At 36.0% G+C, this 20982-nt stretch overlaps 3 protein-coding genes across 24 annotated transcripts in view; all 3 read right to left on the bottom strand.

Moving 5' to 3' along the window:
• rims1b (regulating synaptic membrane exocytosis 1b) overlaps positions 1 to 3016 on the bottom strand; it is an 81515-nt gene extending 78499 nt beyond the window's left edge. For 11 of the 22 annotated variants that reach the window (XM_079849394.1, XM_079849376.1, XM_079849398.1 and 8 more), the window contains exon 1: positions 2229 to 3009. In XM_079849394.1, the coding sequence (XP_079705520.1) occupies positions 2229 to 2395 (167 nt within the window). In that variant the 5' untranslated portion in view covers positions 2396 to 3009. Of the gene's footprint in view, positions 1 to 2228 lie in introns of all 22 variants that reach the window. The other 11 variants (XM_079849383.1, XM_079849378.1, XM_079849379.1 and 8 more) reach the window with 5 other exon arrangements.
• Positions 3017 to 6649: 3633 nt separating this feature from the next.
• On the bottom strand, positions 6650 to 14901 carry cenpk (centromere protein K). Its single transcript, XM_079862846.1, has 11 exons — positions 14785 to 14901; positions 14614 to 14703; positions 14370 to 14504; positions 14005 to 14049; positions 11160 to 11223; positions 10949 to 10995; positions 10768 to 10850; positions 8815 to 8910; positions 8371 to 8506; positions 8223 to 8276; positions 6650 to 7362 (listed from the first exon to the last, which is right to left on the bottom strand). The coding sequence occupies exons 3-11, from the start codon at positions 14475 to 14477 to the stop codon at positions 7207 to 7209; spliced, it is 789 nt and encodes a 262-aa protein (XP_079718972.1). The 5' UTR covers positions 14478 to 14504; positions 14614 to 14703; positions 14785 to 14901; the 3' UTR covers positions 6650 to 7206.
• A 4374-nt stretch (positions 14902 to 19275) lies between these two features.
• lbx1b (ladybird homeobox 1b) lies at positions 19276 to 20690 on the bottom strand. Its single transcript, XM_079864576.1, has 2 exons — positions 20365 to 20690; positions 19276 to 19753 (listed from the first exon to the last, which is right to left on the bottom strand). Exons 1-2 carry the CDS (start codon positions 20675 to 20677, stop codon positions 19278 to 19280), a joined length of 789 nt encoding a protein of 262 aa, XP_079720702.1. The 5' UTR covers positions 20678 to 20690; the 3' UTR covers positions 19276 to 19277.
• Positions 20691 to 20982: the final 292 nt, after the last annotated feature.

Raw genomic sequence — 20982 nt, 5'->3', positions numbered from 1 at the left:
GCTAAAACTGAGATAAAATACAGTTACCCATCAAAATATATACCAATATAATATCTCAGACAAGCATTTCATCAAATAGGCCTACTGCTACTGACTACTACAACAAACATAAGCCAAAACACTGATACTAACTTTCATCTAGCACATACAAGTCAACCTAACCAATTTAATAAAAGGAAAATAACACAAAGACTACAGAATGGTCCCTTATTTGCTACCACAGCCACATTTCTCTAAATATCAATGGGCACAATGTGTTTAAGTGGTAAGAATTAAGCCTAATTGAGAAAATACGTGTGCTCTATGTCATCTATAAGCGATGCTGTCTGAGTAGGAACTATATTTGAAAAATGTTAAAAAGTTCATCTGCCATGTTGGCTTTGTCATGTGACCTGTCAGTTGTGTCCCTTTACTGGCATTTGCCACTTCTCTCCCATGGCATCATGGTAAAGTGTCAATCGAATGCACACTCCAGTATCATATCTCAGCAGTATAGGCCATCCAGGTACTTTTTGCCAAATGTTTTTCGAATATGTATTCGGACATGTACTCTTTTGGCATCATGCTTTTTGCATATTATATACAGTAGTAAAAAAGTAGGCATATTCGAATGCAGAGTGAATTCTATGCATACTATGACTTATCACCTATATGAACAGACTATTTGTTTATATTTCTCCTTAATAGGCCTAAGGCAGGGACATTGTTTCATAACACACCTTAGTGTACATACTTTCCATTTAGCTTTCTTCTATTTATATTTAATACATTTTTTAATCTGACTATAGTAGGTTGTTGATAGAGCAGTTGCTTATATCATGGAAAAATACTTAAAAGTGTAGGGAAAACCATTTTCAAAAAGCACACATGATTCATTAAGCATGTAAGATTAAGATTATGGTAAATCTGTAGGCCTCTCCATATTTTCTACATCTGTCTGCTTTTACTACACTACAGAGAGTGACATACAGTATGGACAAACACGAGGTCATTGTTGTGCAGTAGTAAACAGATAATGAGACACACGGTGATTTTGAAATATGCTTCTCTTCTCAGCACATTCACTTCACAGGCACAACTGCCACACATTTCCAGATGTGGCTGGAGAGTCGTGATGTAGTGGCGCCTATGACTCAATCATCGCATGGTCAAAGCTATAGATTACCATTTCCGTTGCAGATTAGTCGTCATAGGAAAAATTACATAACCTCGCCTCGATTTTCTATCACGTCATTTCCGTCTGAAGAGTAACTGAAAGGGAATACGCGAAACGCAACTCAGTCAGTCAGAGCCATAACTAACGCTCTACGTCAGCTTCTTCTCCAAATCATTCATGCCGAGGAGAGGGAGATGATTGTCACATGAGAAGAAATTGTATTTTAGATCTCGAAACACACGATAGTCGCTACAGTCGCCACTTCCATTAATCTATATCTTGAAAATGTAGCCTACATTTATAGTTTGTAGTCAAGTCGTCCTCACATGCATCAACTGAGCCAGGCGAAATAATCGCGAGCCAATCACGAACCACACCCCGGTTGTAAAGCTGCGAAAGGCTGTATTTCTAGTCCAGATAGTGGATATCTTTGAATATATTGTCAATATACACAAAACAGACGTTTTAGCTTCCTGTCGTTTAACGTGTTTCACATTAGACGTGCTTGCTTTCTTCACAGACCAGCGCGCAAGCCTCATTCAGTAGCCTTTCTCCAAGATAACATTCGCTGTGTGTTATAGCCTACCATATAAAATAGTGTTTGGGCGAGCGCTTGAGGGTGAAGAGCACCTTGTGTTGCCCCCGGAGGTGCAGCGGGTGGAGTGGGGTGGCTCGCAGTTGCGAAGTATGATTCATCCTCGCTCTCTGTCACGCCCCATCTCTCCGACTGCTCTCCATGGTGCACCTGTAACTCGCCTGACCTCAAATCTAGCTAATTTCTACTCACACACTACAACGACTGTTAAAACCAATCTATCCCAAGTTCATCTGTTGCATTAACTCCCTCTTTCTATATACAGAGGCCATTGCAACCAGACGCTTTTATCCAGGATACTTAGACCTAACGCGTTCTTAAGCTGCGAAATCACTTCATAGAATTTTAGGGAATCACAATCACACGTTTACGGGTGTGACGGGTAGTGAAAGGTCACGAATCTAAGCTTCAAATGAACACTGAAAGTGTCAAAAACGTCTGTGGATGGACACACAAAGGAAATCGTCCAGCACTTACTTTAGCATGGCTTGTTCCTTCTCCTCTTCTTCCCTTTGCCGAACCATCACTGCCATGATGACTTCCCTTTCCTCCTCCGTGAGGTGACTCAAGTCCGGCATATCAGGCATGGGAGCCGGCACGGTGGGTGGGCGAGGGCCGCTTTGGGGCCCTACCGAGGCGGACATCTTTTGCCCTGCTCCCAGGCGTAGGCTATCTATTGGCAGTATCCCGAGCGCTGGAGCCACACCTCACGACATGGTCCACGGATAGAGCAGCGTTCTTTGAGAACAGTGCAAATCTTGCATGGTTTCAGGCACCCACAACTGTGCTTTTGTTTCTCTTCGTGTTTTTTTTTTTAACCCACCCCTCCTCTTTTCTCGCTACCCCCACCCCCGCCTCTCCCCTCCACCTCCAGTTACGGGAAGCCCATCATCTCTACGCCCGGAGACGACGCAAACAGAGGGACTCCGGCATTAGCTAGCAGATCTGTGATTTCCCCCTTCACTGAACCGGGGGCTCGGTATTGGGCGATGGCAAAGGCGGAGTCCGTCTCTCGCCCACTGATCTCTCTCTCTCTCTCTTTCCCGTCGCTCTCAGAGAGAAGAGTCAATGGAAATGCAGATCCGCGGCCGCGTATATACCACTATCTTCAACGCTTACTCGTTTGTGAAATTGGCAAAAAAAAAATGCATTTGTATGAAAATTACATTCCCGTTTCTTTTTTTCATATCGGTGTGTCGTGTTTTTGCTCGACCACGCACCTTCACAAGTAGGCTACGTTCGCATCTCTGTATTTTTAGGAGTAGCCTATCTGGCAGTAGTACGGTAATAGGTGCACACTCTCGCCAGGCTATTTTTAGAATCGCTCCCGCGGACCACTTAAATACAATCAATTCGACAGTTTTGTCTGACTGAGGGATGTCTGAAATGAAATTATTCGCAAAAGTATAATGTGCACATAACTCAAATAGACATCTTAAAAGAAAACTGTAAAAAAATATTTTAATGCATGGTAGAGATGAAACCAAAGCAAGTAAACAATCCACAAAGAAAAATACAACAATAATTAAATTTACATGATTAATTAATTCGACGAATGTTGATGATTACATGTAAGTGCAACAGGCTAGTATATATTTTTTTCAGAACCACGGACAGCGACGCGACAAACTTGTTCCGCTATGAATTCAGTCCACAAAGTTATAATAGCACATTTCTCCAGACTTGAAAAGTTTATTTTGTGCGTGTATGTGTGTGACACAAAACACTTTCAGCTACTTTAGTGCATTTCTGCGAATGTTTGTATCTCACTGATTTCTTGTCCCATGTGGTGCAATATGGCCCTTTTCATGATTTCCAATGTTGTGCTATAACAACTAAATTAGCAAATATTTCCATTTATTGCTCTTAATAAAATATTAGATGATGCCTCAATATATTGTACGTTCTAGTCTCATTTCCAAATATATTGCAGCTTTGACATGAATGCACACTGTTCTTAAGGTGGTCGTCTTCCATCATTTTCCTCTAAATGTTTAAAAGTAACCTTAGACGGGGGTGATTACAGCTGCCCGAGTGATTCTCAGTGTGTGGAAGGATCCATCTCCTCCAGAGTTTAACAGGTAGAAGGAAAATATGCTGAAAATTGTGTCATATGAAAAATTCTTGGCCAGGATTAATGATGATATGGAGGGTTTTGACAAATCTTGGGGACGGGTTTTTGACTGAGATTGATGGATTTTTTTTTATTGTTTAGTGCGCTTCTCTTTTGTTAAGTCTATTATTTTTGTGGTGTTACATGTATAGGCACTCTATAATTTGATTTTATTGTACCTTTTTTATTTTTATATGTGTGTATGTCTGTAGTGGTTATTGATAACAGGCCCAAAATGTAAAGGTAAATGTGAATTAATCATGTGTATGGAAGCTGGGTTTTTTTGTTTTTTTTTGTTTTTTTGTTTTTTTGTTATGGGTGTTTTGGTTTTATTTTGTTAAAAATGTTTAAAAAAATAAATAAAGACTTCAATTACAAAAAAAAAAAGTAACCTTAGACATATAGAAAGACAGTTCATAGTTCCCACATGTCAAGCTCCAAAAGACTGCCAAAGCTGTGGGATGTTCTTCACATGCACTCAGATTTAAAAACAGCAAGTCAATGCCTTTGACATCATTGATATCACATGACATGGCATTGACTTTCACATGATGCATCCACATGTGGTAACTGAACATGATGCAGAAATTTGAATAATTGAGATTAGAAGCTCCCAGGCCTGGTTTCACAGCAGGGTTTAGATTAAGCCAGGATTAGGCCTTGGTTCAATTAGGACATTTACATAGCTTTTATAAACATGCCTTAGAAAAAAGAAAAAAAACCCTTTATGGTGTGCATCTGGAGACAAAACAATGCACTGACATATTTTAAGATATGCCAGTGCAAGTTGCTTTAAGTTAAAACAGCTCAGAAACACTTTATAATAACTTTCATTAACAAATCATTAACAAACGTTACATAATGCTTAACAGATCATTAGTTAATATATATTCACATTCACAGATAGAAATATGAGATAATGTGTTTGTTAATGTTTAAGCTACTAATAAACTTCATTATTTAATGAAATGCTTATACACTTCAGACTTGAAACTATTAATTATTTGCAAATGTCTTTAAATCATTTAGTACATATGCATAATGGCAATAATTGTAATTTGGGTGCAAAACAAGTTTGTATTGCCTCAACACTTATATTAAACAGGATATTGAATCAAACATCAAAAGGAGAAAACAAATAATTTTTTTAAAGAAAAAACATATATGAAATATAAACAGTTTGAACTGTTCCCATGTGTTCCCTTATCAATTTGAACCCTGTACACTGTTGACCCCTCTTAACCAACCCTTAAACCTACACATACCACCAAACATGTCTTTATCCTTACCCGTATCACACCTCAATAGCAGCAAGAGTGTTTTTGAATAACTAACAATTATTATTAATAATTATTATTTTGATGCAAGTACATAAAGACTCCTAATATAAAGGCCAGTCATATATTGGTTAATTTTCTGTTGTACATCTGAATCACTCACTACCAAACAACTTTTTTGCTATTGTACATTTGTAAATGGAAAAAAAGTGCATTAGGTAATAAATTAAAGTGAAGCTTAATGACATTTGCATATTTTCAAACTGAAAGTTTTATTTTTATAATTTGTAAGCATTTTATTTTACATTATTATTATTACATTATTCTGTTCATTATGTAATGTTTAATAAGGTCATTAGTAAACATTAACAAGCATATTATCTCATATTTCTAGCTATGTGAATATATATTAATTCATGATTTATGTCAAGTTTGCTAATGAATTATTATTGAATAAAGTGTGACCAGTTTGGGAAAGACAGCCGTGTTGTGTTTCCATTTTGTCTGATTGTAGTGTTAACTTGCAGAAACTGTAACGCGATGAACGTCGGGTGCCAGCCAGTCTCGAGAACGGTCTCGCGCATGCTCAAAAGAATTATCGTGATTGTAAGTGGCTTGTTTATCAATCGGGAGTCAGATAAGTGGTCTGACCAAATAAGCTTAGGCTATATGCATACTTTTGTCAAGTTTAGTACTCAGGTTGGTAGGCTAAATATTCACACTATCCCACACATTTGAGCTATATTAAAGCAATGCGAATTCGTTTAAACCAACAAGTAGGCTAGGAAGGACAATATGAAGCTCGTTACATTTTTATTCACAAGGTGTCGCCGCATTGTATACTGCCCAATGTAATGTTGTATCCGAATAGCAAAATTGACAGATTGTATAAATGCGACATTTATATACGCTTAAGTGTACTTCTGAACGACAACACGAACTGAACTGGTTCAATGTACCTTACCTGTAGTCTTTTCAACAGGTAAAGGGCAACAGACCGAAAGTGGAAAAAGTAGCGCCCTCGCGCCCTCTGTTGAAAGGAAACGGCATTACACAGGAAAATGCCCTGGGGCTAGTTGTCACAAAGCTATTTTTGGCTCCATTTAATCTAAGTGTAAATTTTTGATTGTTCATTTTAATTTTACAAAACCAGCAGCTGTGCCAGCTGTTATCAGGACATTATTGTGAAAATACAATAACAATGTCATTAGCATTATGGGATGGTGTTTTGGTGATTGTAGTTCAGTCTGTCATTAAAGCATATATGTCATATAATATAACAGCATGAATTATTAAAATCTGTATAATACTGTAAAATGTACTGATATTAACACACAATGACTTAAAATACAGCCTCTCCAGAAATGGTGGTCAGCATATTAACAGATACAGAGAACAGTATTACCCACATGAAGACAACAGCATGGGTAACACGCACAATGAAATAAGCCAAAAAACATCAACTAAACACTGCACTATTAACAAATTGAGAACTTTTAAAACAAAATAGGAACTTATTACTTATTCATTTTAATATTACACATTTAATAATACATGATGATATAATGACATTTGCTGAAACCTTTTTGTTGGAAGAGGTGTATTTTTGAAAGCCAATTTCTGATTTCACACAATTCCCAAAAAAAAAAAAAACCCTACATACAACATGTTAAACAACTAATAGTACAGATTTTTCAGTGACCCAAAAAGTTTTGTTTTTGTTTACAAACCATGAACATTTCCCAAACCGACATCTTGAAGCAGCACTGGAGACAAGTCAAAGGGAATGTTTAGGGTGGTTTTAATTAAGAATTCATTTTTGACAGTTTGACAAATGTATGTATATACAAAGTAAAATAAAACACCAACACAACTATAGAAGAGAAACATGTATTCTAAGTGTTGGACTTGACATGTACTTCCAAAACAAATCAATTGCAATGTAATACCATAATGGAAAATATTTTGCTGATTTCTTTTTAAGTAAAAATAGACATTTACAGTTAACTACAGACAGACAAAAAAATCTCATTTTTAAATTAGTTCAGTTTAGTGCACTTAAGATTTAAAAAAACATTTCCAGACGGATTTTATTGCAATCTTCTGGATGTCGTATTGCAATACCATTGCGAAGAAGCATCTCTGTGTACGGGGGCCAGAAAGTGTCATCAGTAGTCACATAAGGGTCATGTGGAGTTTCTAATGTTTTATTGGTCAATCTCTGTAATAAATAAATGTGTATGATTAAATGTGATTAAAAGAGGGTTAGTAAATTAAAGGCACAGTAAGCAATTTCAGAGAAACACTGTTGAAAGTGAATCAGACCGAGCAGCACAACAAACGTGTAGCCAATCAGAAGTAGGGGAAGAGAGAGAGGGAGTGAGCAATAGGGAGATTTGAAGAAATACTGTTGAAAAAGAGATAGCTGAGAGACTCAAAAGAGAAAAGGTCAGAGGAATATCCCTGGGAAAAGAAGGGTTATGATCAGGCAAGAGCTTTAGGACCCGCGTTAATATTAGAAAAGCTGGAGAGACCCAAGCGGGAAGCCCTGAAAATGGACGCAGAGGTTGCTGTTTCTGCTGCATATGCGAGTAACATTGGTTTTGCTATGTTTCACAGAACCAAGATATGTTGTTGTAATGTTAGCTATAGTAACAGGATCGTTTTTTCATATTTTGTCTGGAGCTGCTATGCAGCTGGCGACTAACAACCAACTCCTACTTGTACTCTGGTGTGCTGTATGTTCATTTTTTGTTCTTCCTTGTCTTTCGTTTGTCATCTTCGCTTTATTTTTCATGAAGCATCATTTTACTTCACTTCAGGTATGATAAAGAGACATCCACTCTTGCTTGTACATTTTGGGGGCGGAGCAATGAAGGGAGGGGTGTGTTTGTTTGGGATTTCAAATATCAACAGTGTTTCTCAGAAATCACTTACTGTATCTTTAAACATGCTGTGTCAAGAAACAAGTTCATTTCCATTCTATTAAATCAATAACACATTCCATTCTTAAAAGATTACAAACATAATGTGAAGATATAAAAAGAAATATGTTTTATTGTGATGGGTATCCGAACATACCTCGATAATCTCACTCAGTGAAATCAGGTTAATCTCTGCATCATATGCAGCAGCCTGAAAAATCCAAATCCAATATTTATATGCAACAGCCAAAAAATACAAATCCAATATTCTCTGATCTGATTGAGAGTGTAAAGATACCACCTACTCTTTTTTTCTTTGTGCCGTTTCCTAGGGGATCAGGAAGTGGGAAGTGCTCAGCTAACATGTCGCTCAGCATTTCCATCAGAGTGCTATGATAGTCCTTTAGATTGTTAATTTTTCTCTTCATATCCTGCAAAATACTGCAAAAAAAAGAATGTGGAAAAAATAGGATTGGATTATTAATGTAAAACACATTATCATTATTGTAAAAACACAGAGTGTGTGTGGATATATAATCTTCTATAAACAAGTACTATTAGTTCTCACATGCATTGTAACCAAATGAATGAACATGGCTAAAAAGAATTACCCTTTTGTTTTTACAGATAAAATAAAAACTCAAAGGTTTGGAATGGCATGAGGGTGAGTATATTTTTCATTCTTGGGTAAATATCCCTTTAAGCAGATGTAATAATGTGATTTTTAATCCCAGCATTATACTAAGAACCTGTGCTCTGATTTCTCATTTTCATGTCGTAATCTGGTGATTTTCTCAGACACCACATTCAATGCTTCTTTCTTCTCAGCTTGCCATGTCTGCTCCCTGAAAAACATTTTTAATCAGAGTTTATACATGTTGTTTATATTATTCATGAATGTATTTTTCAGTCCTATTTAAGTTAATTTAAGCATAGCAATCTTGAACAAAGTTATTACTGTTAACTAAACTAAAACCATGGGGGGAAAAAAACATATACATATATATATAAACTTGGTGCTAAAATGACAAACTCCAAAAGTCAATGGGTTTTTTGAATGGGATTTTGGTTTAATGGCTGAAATAAGGTCTGAGGTGAACAAGCTCAAGACACTTTCACTTTTATTCTGACATAAAACGGATCAGTAATACTCCAAAACGTGATTTTTTTTTTTTTTGCTAACAAGTGGCCAAATTGGACCACAGAGGCTGTTGGGGAGATTAAACATCTTGCGGAACAGGTAAGCTCAGTCCGCTTTTACAGCCTCGCTATGCTTATAATTGTGCTCTTATAAACTATTCCAACTCAAATGTTCTGGGAAAAGTTGTCAGAAGCTTAGTGGTGGTGACATTGAAGTCTTGGGACTGTGGTGTAGTTCGTTTATAGCCTACCTTTAGCTTTTTACATCTGGCAACTGCATTTAGGCTTCAAAATTCATAAAAGGTGTGTTCATCTGTGAAGATTATCTTGATGGACAAAACATGCAAGTATCATAAACCTTTGTTGATCACAAAGCTTGTTTCTTTGCGATAATCCAAAAGCCTGTGGAAAAATCCTATTGGGTTTTTGTCGAGGGAACCAGTTTGATGCTAACTGCTGGTTGGCCTACGAAGTGACGTCATACCTGCACCACTCTATTGAATCTGTGCATAAGCTTTTAAAGTGAAAGCAGCCTGATATAGTCCTACCTGCTGCTTCTGCCTGTCATGTTACTCAAAGAACAAGAGAAAAAGAGAAACTTTTGTAACTTTAATTGTAGCATTAATCTGGATTTCATTTTTATGAAGACTATCCAGTGTTAATCTACATAGATTCTGTAGTATCTCTCACCTGAAAACTGGCATTAAACCCACCGGAAAAACTTAGCCATGTTTATTTCATTAGTCTCTTTATTCTATTGTATTTATTTGTGCTGTCATTTGCAATTTTATTTGTTCATATTTTATTTCCGACTGTTTACTTGTCTTTTGTAAATTTAATTAGACGATTCAAATAAAGCCTCCCTGTACTGTATGTAACCTATTGCAACAAAATTACCCAAAATTATCAAACAATTATCAGATAATAAATCATCTATAATATAGCAGTATTCCCCATGGTATCGAAAATCAATATCGTTCAAGGTATCGTATCGAAGTTAGAAATTTCAGTATCTTGACAACACTACACTGCAGCATCACCTTTTCTCACAGTGCCTGAAACGTCTCTCTAAACCCCTCCTTTCCGAGAGCCTCCTCTGCTCTGATTGATCAGATGGCCCAGTCTGTCGGTCTACCGCTTGTCAGAAACTAAACAGTCTATTACCATATCTGAATTTCAGCTCCGAAACCTTCCTCAGCACATATACACAGTAATACGAACAGTAATGATGGCATTGATTTAACCGTATCAATTCAAGCCCGAGTCCTCATCCTTTGGAAGAGCACGCAAAGTGGATTTGCTTTCGCAGCACAGAAAACAGCATCTTCTCATCTTGTCGACACAAACCAAACTCTTCCAGGCCTCAGCTACAACTACAGTGTTTAAGGGCGGATCAAAGTAGACATTCGCGGGCAGCCAAAGAAGACCATAGGCTGGCATTTGTGCATGAAATAAGACTGGAATTACTGACGACTCGTTTTTCAGAAATAGGCATGCAACACTGCATGAACGGTAACAATAAAAAGCATAATTGGGGCTATTTAACAAAAACTGTCTCGCACCTTTTCAAAATCTTTTTCTGGGCATCCAACTTTGCTTCTGAGTATGACAGGACCATTTTAAGTTGACTGTTGAGTCTTTGCAACTGTGAGGAGAAATAGTGTAAAAAGAAAGTTGTAACTGCATTTATATTTTGGTACGCTCTCTGCCTATTAAGTGTTATTAAAGTAATAAGTTACGTACCTCTTCTTTTCCAACAGCTACTAAGACTTCAGGATTTGTTGTCAGCACTAGAAAATAATAATAATAATAATAATAATAATAATAATAATAATAAATGTCTTCACATAAACAGTGCAATTAAAAGTGTGGTTACCAGAGTTTTGAATATTGCATTTATTAGCCATTTTATATCATTTTGAAACCGTACATAAAACAATAGGTAACAGCTTACATTTTGGTTCCATTTCCTGCCACTGCTCAAGCTCAGATGTGATTGCAATCAGGCGATTCACTGCCTGCCCACAAAATATAAATAAATAATAATTAATATACTATATTTTGGCAACAACAACCAAAAATCACATTTAAAGAGCAAAATATTAAAATCTTAGATGTTTACTAAGATCCTTCTATTATCTACAGAATCCCACAATAATATTTAAAATATCAGTAAGCTTAATAAAATCATCATTTATTGGGTACTTTCAATTGGGAGGTGGCTGTCCTTTGTCGTTTTCAAAAATATATTTTTTTCTTCAACAAAAAAAGTTACAAAAATATTATTTTTTTCTCATTTTCTTTGTAAATCATGAAACTTGATGTAAAAAAAATGTTTCCCGCAAATTCATGTCATTACCGAAACAGTGTATGTTTTGGTTCATTGTCTGAGACTGATTTTAACCACACTCCTACATTTTTGATCAGAAATTCCTGTCCCTCTCTCTTATAGCCTCTCTTTCACAGTAGATAGGTCCCATCATTTAGAGTTAATGTGTTATGTTTGTACAACTGAACTCAGTCCCTCCAGTTTTTCGCGATTCCGCGATCGCTGAATACAACGCAAAATCAACAAATTGTCGCATTTTTTTGCGATCCTGCATAATTCCTAATTTAACCGCAAAATAATCACAAAAATGAAAAAGACCTCACAAAACATTAAATTATAATCACCCAATTGAAATATCTCTAGTTAATTAAAGTTTCAATGCATTTTACGTGGATACAGATGTTGCGCACGCGTGATGTCTGTGAGCGGTCTGTCAGAAACATGGCGAAAGAAAATTAGTCTCACCTGCCCTCTCACATAAGCGCCAAGGAGCGGGCTAAGCAATATCCTGATATATATTGCACGAGAGTGGGGGTAAATTGTTTTGTTTTGACCGAGTGACTGCCTGACTGCAGTGTGTGTGTGTGTGTGTGTGTGCGTGCGTGTGCGTGTGTGTGACTGACTGCGTGTCACCGCCTGTCAGCGTAAATTCTCTTTATAGCGCTTGAACAAATACACATAGCAACAATTACTTCAAAATATTCATCTTGGCGAGTATTTACGTAAAACTATCAGTAATAACTGATTGGGACGTTTGTCATTACTGTAGTAGGTCTTAAAGTGACAGTAACCTTATTTACCTGCTGTTGTCGGTGTTGTTAATGTTAATCAAGCAACAACAATAGCTACAGCACAATAAAAAAAAAAAACGTAAATTATCCACTGTTTGTAACTGTATCCTTGTATTTATTTGTCCTGTTTTGTTTCTTTTTGTTATTTGTTCCTTTGTTCTTATTGTATTACTGAGTGTTTACTTGATTATTTAAATAATTTCTTGGATGTTCCTGGTTGTGCCCATAGGTTGTTTTAAAAGTTAATTTGATGAGAATTTGATTAGACCAAAATAAACAAGCTTTATGCATTTTGTTTGTGATTTGTGTCATGTATGACTATTGTGCATCTGACATAATACTTTTATGGTAAATGTGATGTCCTAATTATAAAATATAAAAATCGCAAATTTTTTCACAAATTTCTGGAAATTACCACCACAAAATCAGTCATTTTGATCGCAAAAATCACACAAAAAAATCGTGAAATCCTGGAGGGACTGTGAACTGTTCAGAACTGTGTAAGTTAACCATGTGCTGATTAGCATCTTTGATCTAGCCCCACAAGTATCTAAAATTGTCACTACTGAAACAGTCACGACCGAAACGTCATCATTGTTTTGGTAGTGACAAAAGGGAACACATTATCCTTTATTTGGGGGAAATAAACACATTTTTTGTAGTTATGCAAATCATTAGTATTTTAGTATGTTTTAGTAGTGTTTTAGTATGAGAGTTAAAATTCTGTAATGTGAGTTGGTCGCTACCAAAACATTAGTCCCTACCGAAAATGTGCGAGATGTTTGAGATGTTTTGTCAAAAATAAAGTATATGGATTATCAACTAAGATGATATTATAGTGTTTGGTTCAATGTATATCCAAACTAATGTATGTAACCTATATCATATATGTTCAATGTATATCCAAACTTAACTCTGAAATCAGTATGATAAACCTTACGCCTTTTACAATAGAAAGATTGGATTCAAAATTTTATTACAACAAATCTTATAAAATACACTTGAAATATTGTTACAATTGTAATTGTTATTGATTTACCTGTTAAAACTTTTTAATAAAATAGCAAAAAATATATTTACAAGGTAGATGTAAACAAAATCTTAAAAGGTCAATATAAGCCTTCTTATTAAATTATTTATTATTGTGTTTCGGTAGTTTCAAATTTGGGAGAGAAAAAAATATTCCAAAACTTTCTGAAAATAAAATATAAGAATTTACTGCACAATTACTAGAAATGTGTGCCTTGGATATTATACAATTTGCTGTATACAACAACACGTGTGGGGAAAGACACATTTTTTGCAAGACGTTTTAAAGGGATAGTTCACCCAAAAATGAAAATTCTGTCATCATTTACTCACCCTCAAGTTGTTTCAAACCTGTATCCATAGTAGGAAAAAAAAAATACCATTGAAGTCAATGGGGTCCATCAACTGTTTGGTTACAGACATTTTTCAAAATATCTTCTTTTGTGTTCAGCAGAAAAAAGAAATTCATACAGGTTTGAAACAACTTGAGGGTGAGTAAATGATGACAGAATTTTCATTTTTGGGTGAACTATCCCTTTAAACTCTGACTTTAAACCAATTCTGTAGAATGGCCTATATACTGAAAAGTAACATTTATATGCACACAACTGATTTCTAAAATAAAAAGCACAAAAAGGAGAAAGACAAACCTCATCATCAGCCTCTGTGTCAGCCAAAATGATCTCATTTTGAAGCTGAAAGATATAACGTTAAGTGCTTGTGTTAACTAAACAGTTGCATTTCTGCAGCAGCTCTCTACATAAATCACAAAAGGCTAAATAAAAGGGTGTAAAAAATATGACAAACATGTAGCCTAACTTGTTTTGTCTAACTACATTCAATGATACAAAAATGTACACCACCCAGGTCTGTGCGCCTTGTGATCATAGGCTGTAAAAAAATCTTGTGATTCATAGAGTTGTAAGTTATATTTTTTAAAACAATGAATTGGTATACTTCACCTTAACTGACCACCGATCTGAAAACAACCCCATAGCAAATGAACTTAAGTTACCTTCTGTAGCAGTCCAAACTGCTCCTCGCACTCCTCTAACAACACTGCTTTAGCAGCCTTATATCCTGCGTCGTCTGAAGACGGAGAGGACTGGCTGTCCTGCTCCATTTCTGTTTGCTTCGGTGGTGCTGGGCTCTACAGATGTGCGAGAAGAGTCAAACAAGCAAGAAGCACCAAACATAAGAGCAGAAAAGAGAAACGCAGATCATAATACGCAAAACTCCAGCCAGATAAAGTAACTTACATTCAAAAACGTTTATAATCCAAAAGGTGACCGTTAGCCGTGCAGCTGAGCTAACGTTAACCTTTTCAAATAACTTTACGCGAAACAGTTCTGTAGAGTGAAAAAGCTTTCGTTTATTTTGTGGCGATATCATGTGGTAAATCCAAATTGAGCGGTCATGCTGGTACTCACCATATATCGTTTTTCTTTTAAGCGAATGCTACACTCAAGTTTGGCACTAAACAAAAGAAAAAACCCAAACAAAAATACCGCCAGGCAGCAACAACGTCATGACGTAACGCTGGCGTCATGACGCTGTGGACGTTCAAGGATTTTGCTACTGCGCTGCTTATACTGAAAATGTTGTATATTTCATTAATACATAGGTTTAATCACACCCATTTAATCTCACCCATTTGTCTGTATATTGCATAGAACTTAAAGGAATATTTGCTATGAATGTAAAACGTGGACTTAATACGAGAAGTATATAAGAGTCATAAAGAAATAAATATTATAAATAAATATAGCTATATAGGTTACTTTTTAAAAGAAAAGACACACAATTCCTTTTACAAATACAAAAAAATCTGCGGATTTGAGGTAAATGCGCAAACAAGATCTTAACATATCCAGTTGTAACTGCAAAAAATCAAGCAGACACACAAGACTGCAATAGCAGAGTGTCCTCCACAAGAGGGCAGCAGAATAACAAGTTGAGAGCGAGAAATAGTGAAATTGGCCGATACGTTCTTTTTACCAAATGGCGAAGGAAAATAGATGAGCCATTCCGCCGAATGGGTAAGATTTCTGTCCCCAGGACATTGCATGTATAAATATGCATGAAAATAATTATATCTAAAATACATTTATTATTAAGAAAAGTTCCTGAACATTCATTTTACTGCAAATTTGAAATATATAATTTAAAACATTAATAAAACTACTGAGAATACTAGAAAAATAGAATTTGTTACATGTCCCCTCTATCTAAACCTAAACTTTATCATGAATTATTAAAATAGTGCATAAATCGTATTTTTATTTTATTTTATTATTATTATTATTTATTATTTTTGTTTGCATTGTTCTGTGACTCAACACATTTTCTTTCATAAGAAATCCATCATATGGTATAAAATACACATTTTTGTCGGGTCCCCGGGTTTTCACTCAGTCCTGTTACCCTTACAAATTGCCTCCTCTAAAAAACTTGGAACAAGCCACAAGACACATTTTCATCTGGAAGTTGCATCATCTGGATCTTGAGAAAACCAAAGTCCTCTCATTTTAATTTCTGTATATTTGATGAAATTCTATATGGCTGAGAAGGTCAGTCTCAACATACTGTCCTCTTACCTAAATTTATTTCTTCAGATGACAAATGGGTGTGAAAAATATATATTAACTCTCAAGTCACTAGAATTTGCTCAGTGTCCTCATTAGCATGTAGGCTATGCTATGTGGCCATATGTTGTGTATTTGATAACTTTTTGCTTAAAAACTCAATCCTGTTTCAGTCCTGTTACTACTCATATGGAAAATAACAGGAGTGAGCTAAAGTAACAGCTCTGTTTTGTTGATTTAATAGTGTGAATATTAGTTTATATAATCATTTTCACCTGATTTATGAGTTTTACAGTTAAAGTGTAGACATTAGTTTTACAATGTGAATACCATACTTCCAGGGAGCCAGTCCACCACGAAGTGACTTAAACTATTTGTCTTTGTCTTTCTTATATTTCGTAGAAGATGGAGAGAACCCTGGTGCCAGAAACACCCACCCATGGCATTCTACAAGGGAAGGTGCAAGACACACCCGAAAATCTCTCTTTTTCCCCCTTTTTGTCTTAGCTTCCCTCTTTCTCTCTTCCTCTCTCTTCTCTTCTCTCTCCTTCTTTCTCTTTCCACCTCCTTCACTGTGAAGTTCTTCACAGTAAATCCCTTCAACTCAGAAATGTCATTCACACACAGTCATGTACACTCTCTCTCTCTCTCTCTCTCTCTCTCTCTCTCTCTCTCTCTCTCTCTCTCTCTCTCTCTCTCACACACACACACACACACACACACACACACACTTGGAAAGTTAAACCACTGTTCTTATCAGTTTTATCAGGTCCATCATTTATACAATTGTTTAATAAAAGTAAATTATAAAAAAAATAAACGAGGCTTTGGTCTTCTTTAAAATAAAAAAAAATGGCTTGGTGTTTTTTATTAAAATACACCTTGCTTCTATATATATATATATATATATATATATATATATATATATATATATATATATATATATATATATATATATATAGCTATATATATAGTGATTTTTTTTTTGTCACAAATATCAATTATTTTAACATAATTTATAACCAACAATTTATTTAAAATAAACATTTTCTTGAGGGGAAAACAAAGTAATTCTTAAAATTATATTAAATTAACTTAAAAGTTTTAAAATATTCCCGGTCTACTGACATTTGTTAAGACATCTGCTTTATACATTACAATGCTCATGATGATAACTTTCGTTAACTCTACATTAAATAAATCCACTTATCCAGCTAATTACTCCTGGACAGCAATATACGAGAGCTATACCGCAAAACCGGAAGTTCAAAGACAATATTCTAAAGATGACAGGTCAAATTGTGACCATTTATATACATGCTTCTAGCCACATAACAGCTACATTCTCTTGGCCTTGCTCTTAATCCAACATCTTCCTCTTTACAAGACAAGGTAAAGAGGTAAACATGTATTACAGTTACTGTTCAAAGCAGTCGTTGGCCTGCTGCTGTTCCTTTTATACATGACACACCTGCTACTGACAGCAAACTCAATGTGTCTTGGTTTTAAAGCTCGCATGGACGCTCTTTAGCACGGTATCCAGATTTATTTATTTTTTTCGTTATTAATCTCCTCAAAGTCAAATAGGCTCAAGGTATGGAGGCAAGAGAATTAAGCTCTATAAACAAAAGAGCCCTTTTAGCAAAGCTGTCATGAGGGCCTTGGTTTGAACGCTTAACGAGTCCCTTCCTTAACATGAAAAACTCCAACAAAATGAGGACGTATTCTTTAACTAAAAAGTCCCCCCACACAAGTCTAACAAATCATTTGAAATCCCCAAAAGGGGGACGAAAGTCAGTGCCTCACAAAAAAAGAGAGAGAGTTTCATTGTAATTCATTGACTTGTTCAAAACGCCAAGCTAAAAAGGCGAGAAGAAAAGAGCGGACATTCATGGGTACAGATGCTTTCTCGAGGAGAGACTCCAATGCATGGCCTTTGTTCGCGCTGCGTTAAACAGTTTAAAAGAGGGGTTAACGCAATCCATCAAATTGTCTGAAATTGTGTGAAAATTTCAGAAACCATATGGCCTCCAAACGTTCGCGTCTTTTTTATGTGGCTGGACACACTTGTTTCAGTATGGTGAGCCGCAGGAGTCCAGCCATGCGCCATTGTCGCTTGTCACATCAGGGTGGATGGCTCATTTGTCCTCAGCTTTCATGCTTTACGCTGGAAATTACAGCTTCACCCGTGAACAAAAAGGATTATATAGCCCTGGAGAAACTGGACCAAAACTTGGTGTTTTTGTGTCTTTCTTCTCCTTTTTTTCTCCCCAGCGCCCCAGATTTGTGTTTCTCACATAAATTTCGCTCAGAATGGAAAAACACACGTTGTTGGGTCAAAAGCCAAGTCACGCTATTGGAGAGTGAAAGAGAGAGAGAGGAGCAAGCCAAAGGCTCTCTGTTTCTTCTGCAGAGAGCAAAAACAATAGCGTTAAAGGGCCAAGAATGTTTTTCTTCCTTTTTTTCTCGAGGAAAGAAATCAAGGCAGTTAGCACTTTAAAAAAAAGAAAAAAAAAGAAAAGAATGAAGCTCTTGGTCGTCGTGCACAATACCTTTTCTGTCAATAAATGTTTAACATCTGACAATATTTCACTGTTTTCTTTTTGTTTGTTTTTTTGTTTTGTTTATTGTTTTAAGAAATTCACAGCATCGAAATATAATCGAGGTATAAACTGGCCTACTGCAGTATAAAGCTATAAAATTCAGACTTTTATTTCTGTAGGCTATACCGCTATCAAGAATCACTTAATATACATTAACAATTAGCCTAATGCAAAGGAAAATTATATATATATATATTCTTATCTTATTTTATATTTATATATCAGTAAGTGTTTTGTAAGAATATGACGATTGTTATTGATTTACAGACTCGGCAACAACATCATCATTATAAAAGGTATAAATAAATGTTTTTATTTTCGAACTCAATACATTAAACGACACATTGGTGCAATGCCCTAATTTTGAAAGGCACTATATATTGCATGTAAACTGTACAAAACTTTACAAAAAGCAGTCACTGTCGATTGTGTACAAATGAAGAATATGCAATAAATACACTTGTAAAAATAGTTTTCTCATTAGGAAGTTGTATTGCTCTGTTTGTTGCCCTGATTTATGAAATTTTCTCTTATTACACTCATTAAAGCCATTTTATTATATACAATATATTATACAGCTGCTAGCTCAAACACTATATCGAACAAATACATAGTCTGGCTAATAGCTATAAATAAAAGTTTCAGAAAACACTACAATCATTTATGTTCATGCATGTTCACGCACTGTAACAACTTAAAATATGAGTCTTTAAAGTGTTTAAATCGTGGTTAACATCAGACATCAACGTCTATTTCCACATCTTCGTCCTCGGAGTAGTCTTGACTTGTGTGGTCCGAGAGAGACGACATGGGGGACAGACACAATTTGTGCGCACTCTTGTACTCCTGACCTAGCCGTGGCGAGCACTCGGGCCCCGTGGCTCCAGCTGCACACCTCTCCAGATCCGCCAATTTAGCGAGTTTATCCAGAGGCACTACAACACCCGTGGATCTGACCGACTCCACGTCCGCTTTCATCTCCTCCAGGTCTCGCTTTAATTTTGCCCTTCGGTTCTGGAACCAGGTTATGACCTGCGCATTTGTCAGCCCCAGCTGATGGGCAATTTGGTCTCTGTCTGCAGGGGACAAGTATTTCTGATGGAGAAACCTTTTCTCTAGTTCATATAACTGGTGGTTGGTGAAGGCCGTCCTAGATTTTCGGCGCTTTTTAGGACTGTCCCTTTGACCAAACACAGTCAACCCATCCCTTCCTGTCGAAGAAAAAAAAAAATGTTACGATGTAACACTGACAGATTTTAAGTTACATTAATAATAGTAGTAGTTATATAGTAGTATAGTAGTAATATTGCTAATAAATAATTGCTAATAAAGAAATGTAGGGCTATATTTACTTTTGATAAGATTTTTAACTATCCTTATATACCCATTAATATTGATAAGTTGATATGACAACAGATTCAATATTAATTTAAACACGAATCAATGAACACATTAGACTATTAATCAAAATAACTTTTTTGACTAGTGGTTTTCCATGCCACTTTACTGTGTAAAAAAAAAAAAAAAAAAAAAAAGAAAAAAAAAGTTGCTGCCTTAAATGTTTAAGTACAGTCAACTTGTCATTTCAACTTAAATGGCATTAAACTGACTTAAAAAAAAAACAGTTGAATCTTGTATAAAAAAAAGTTGAAAATTGCTTAATTTATTTTGATGAGTAAAAGCAATGCAAAACACGTTGTTATAACTTATTGATCACCTTTTTTTTTTTTTTTTTTTACTATTTGTACATTCATTTTGAATTATTATTATTATTTATTTATTTTACAATCTAAAACTTAAATTACACTCTGTCTTTTCTTACCTTCTGCTGCATGGAGCACGCCTAACTCGAGACCTTTGAACGTTTTGCTCGCCAGCTCCTGCAGAGCACACAGAGGCGATGTTTGACTGATGAGAGTCTGTCTCGATATAGTGATGCTCTGCCGGGCTCTCTCTGTTGCTGGAAGCCGGTGAATCCTGTGAGGTCGTTTGACAGTAGGTTTGCTGAGGATGTCTGCGATGCTGAAGGGCGTTAAGGGCTTGTTGGAACTCGCAGGTGGTGGAAGGTGGTCCAGGGGGTTCATCCCACGCCTCTCCATAGCCTCACACATTTTGACAACTTTGGTGGTCGTCATCCAAGCCTTTGCCAATCAGCTTTGGTTACAAAACTTGTGTTTAAGAGAAGTGGTATCAAAATATATATATATTTTTCGCGATAGTAAACTAGAACTTTATGTCCAGTTTTCCAATAATCTTGCAGCACGTGATTGTTGCCTATACTGCCCAGCTACAATGGTAACGTCCAACGAGTTAGTCTCTCACCAAGCATCACCACCCAACAGCAAGTAGCAGTGAGATCTTGTGCTTTGACAGCTCTGCAGTTCTGTTAAGAGTTCTGGAGACTGAGGAGACTTAGTGATCACTTAATTAACTATGACGG

The sequence above is a fragment of the Squalius cephalus genome, assembly GCF_949319135.1.
Source record: "Squalius cephalus genome assembly, chromosome: 2".
Lineage (NCBI taxonomy): Eukaryota > Metazoa > Chordata > Actinopteri > Cypriniformes > Leuciscidae > Squalius > Squalius cephalus.
Note: the sequence above shows the minus strand (reverse complement) of the source record. Positions and strands in the feature narration are given on the sequence as shown.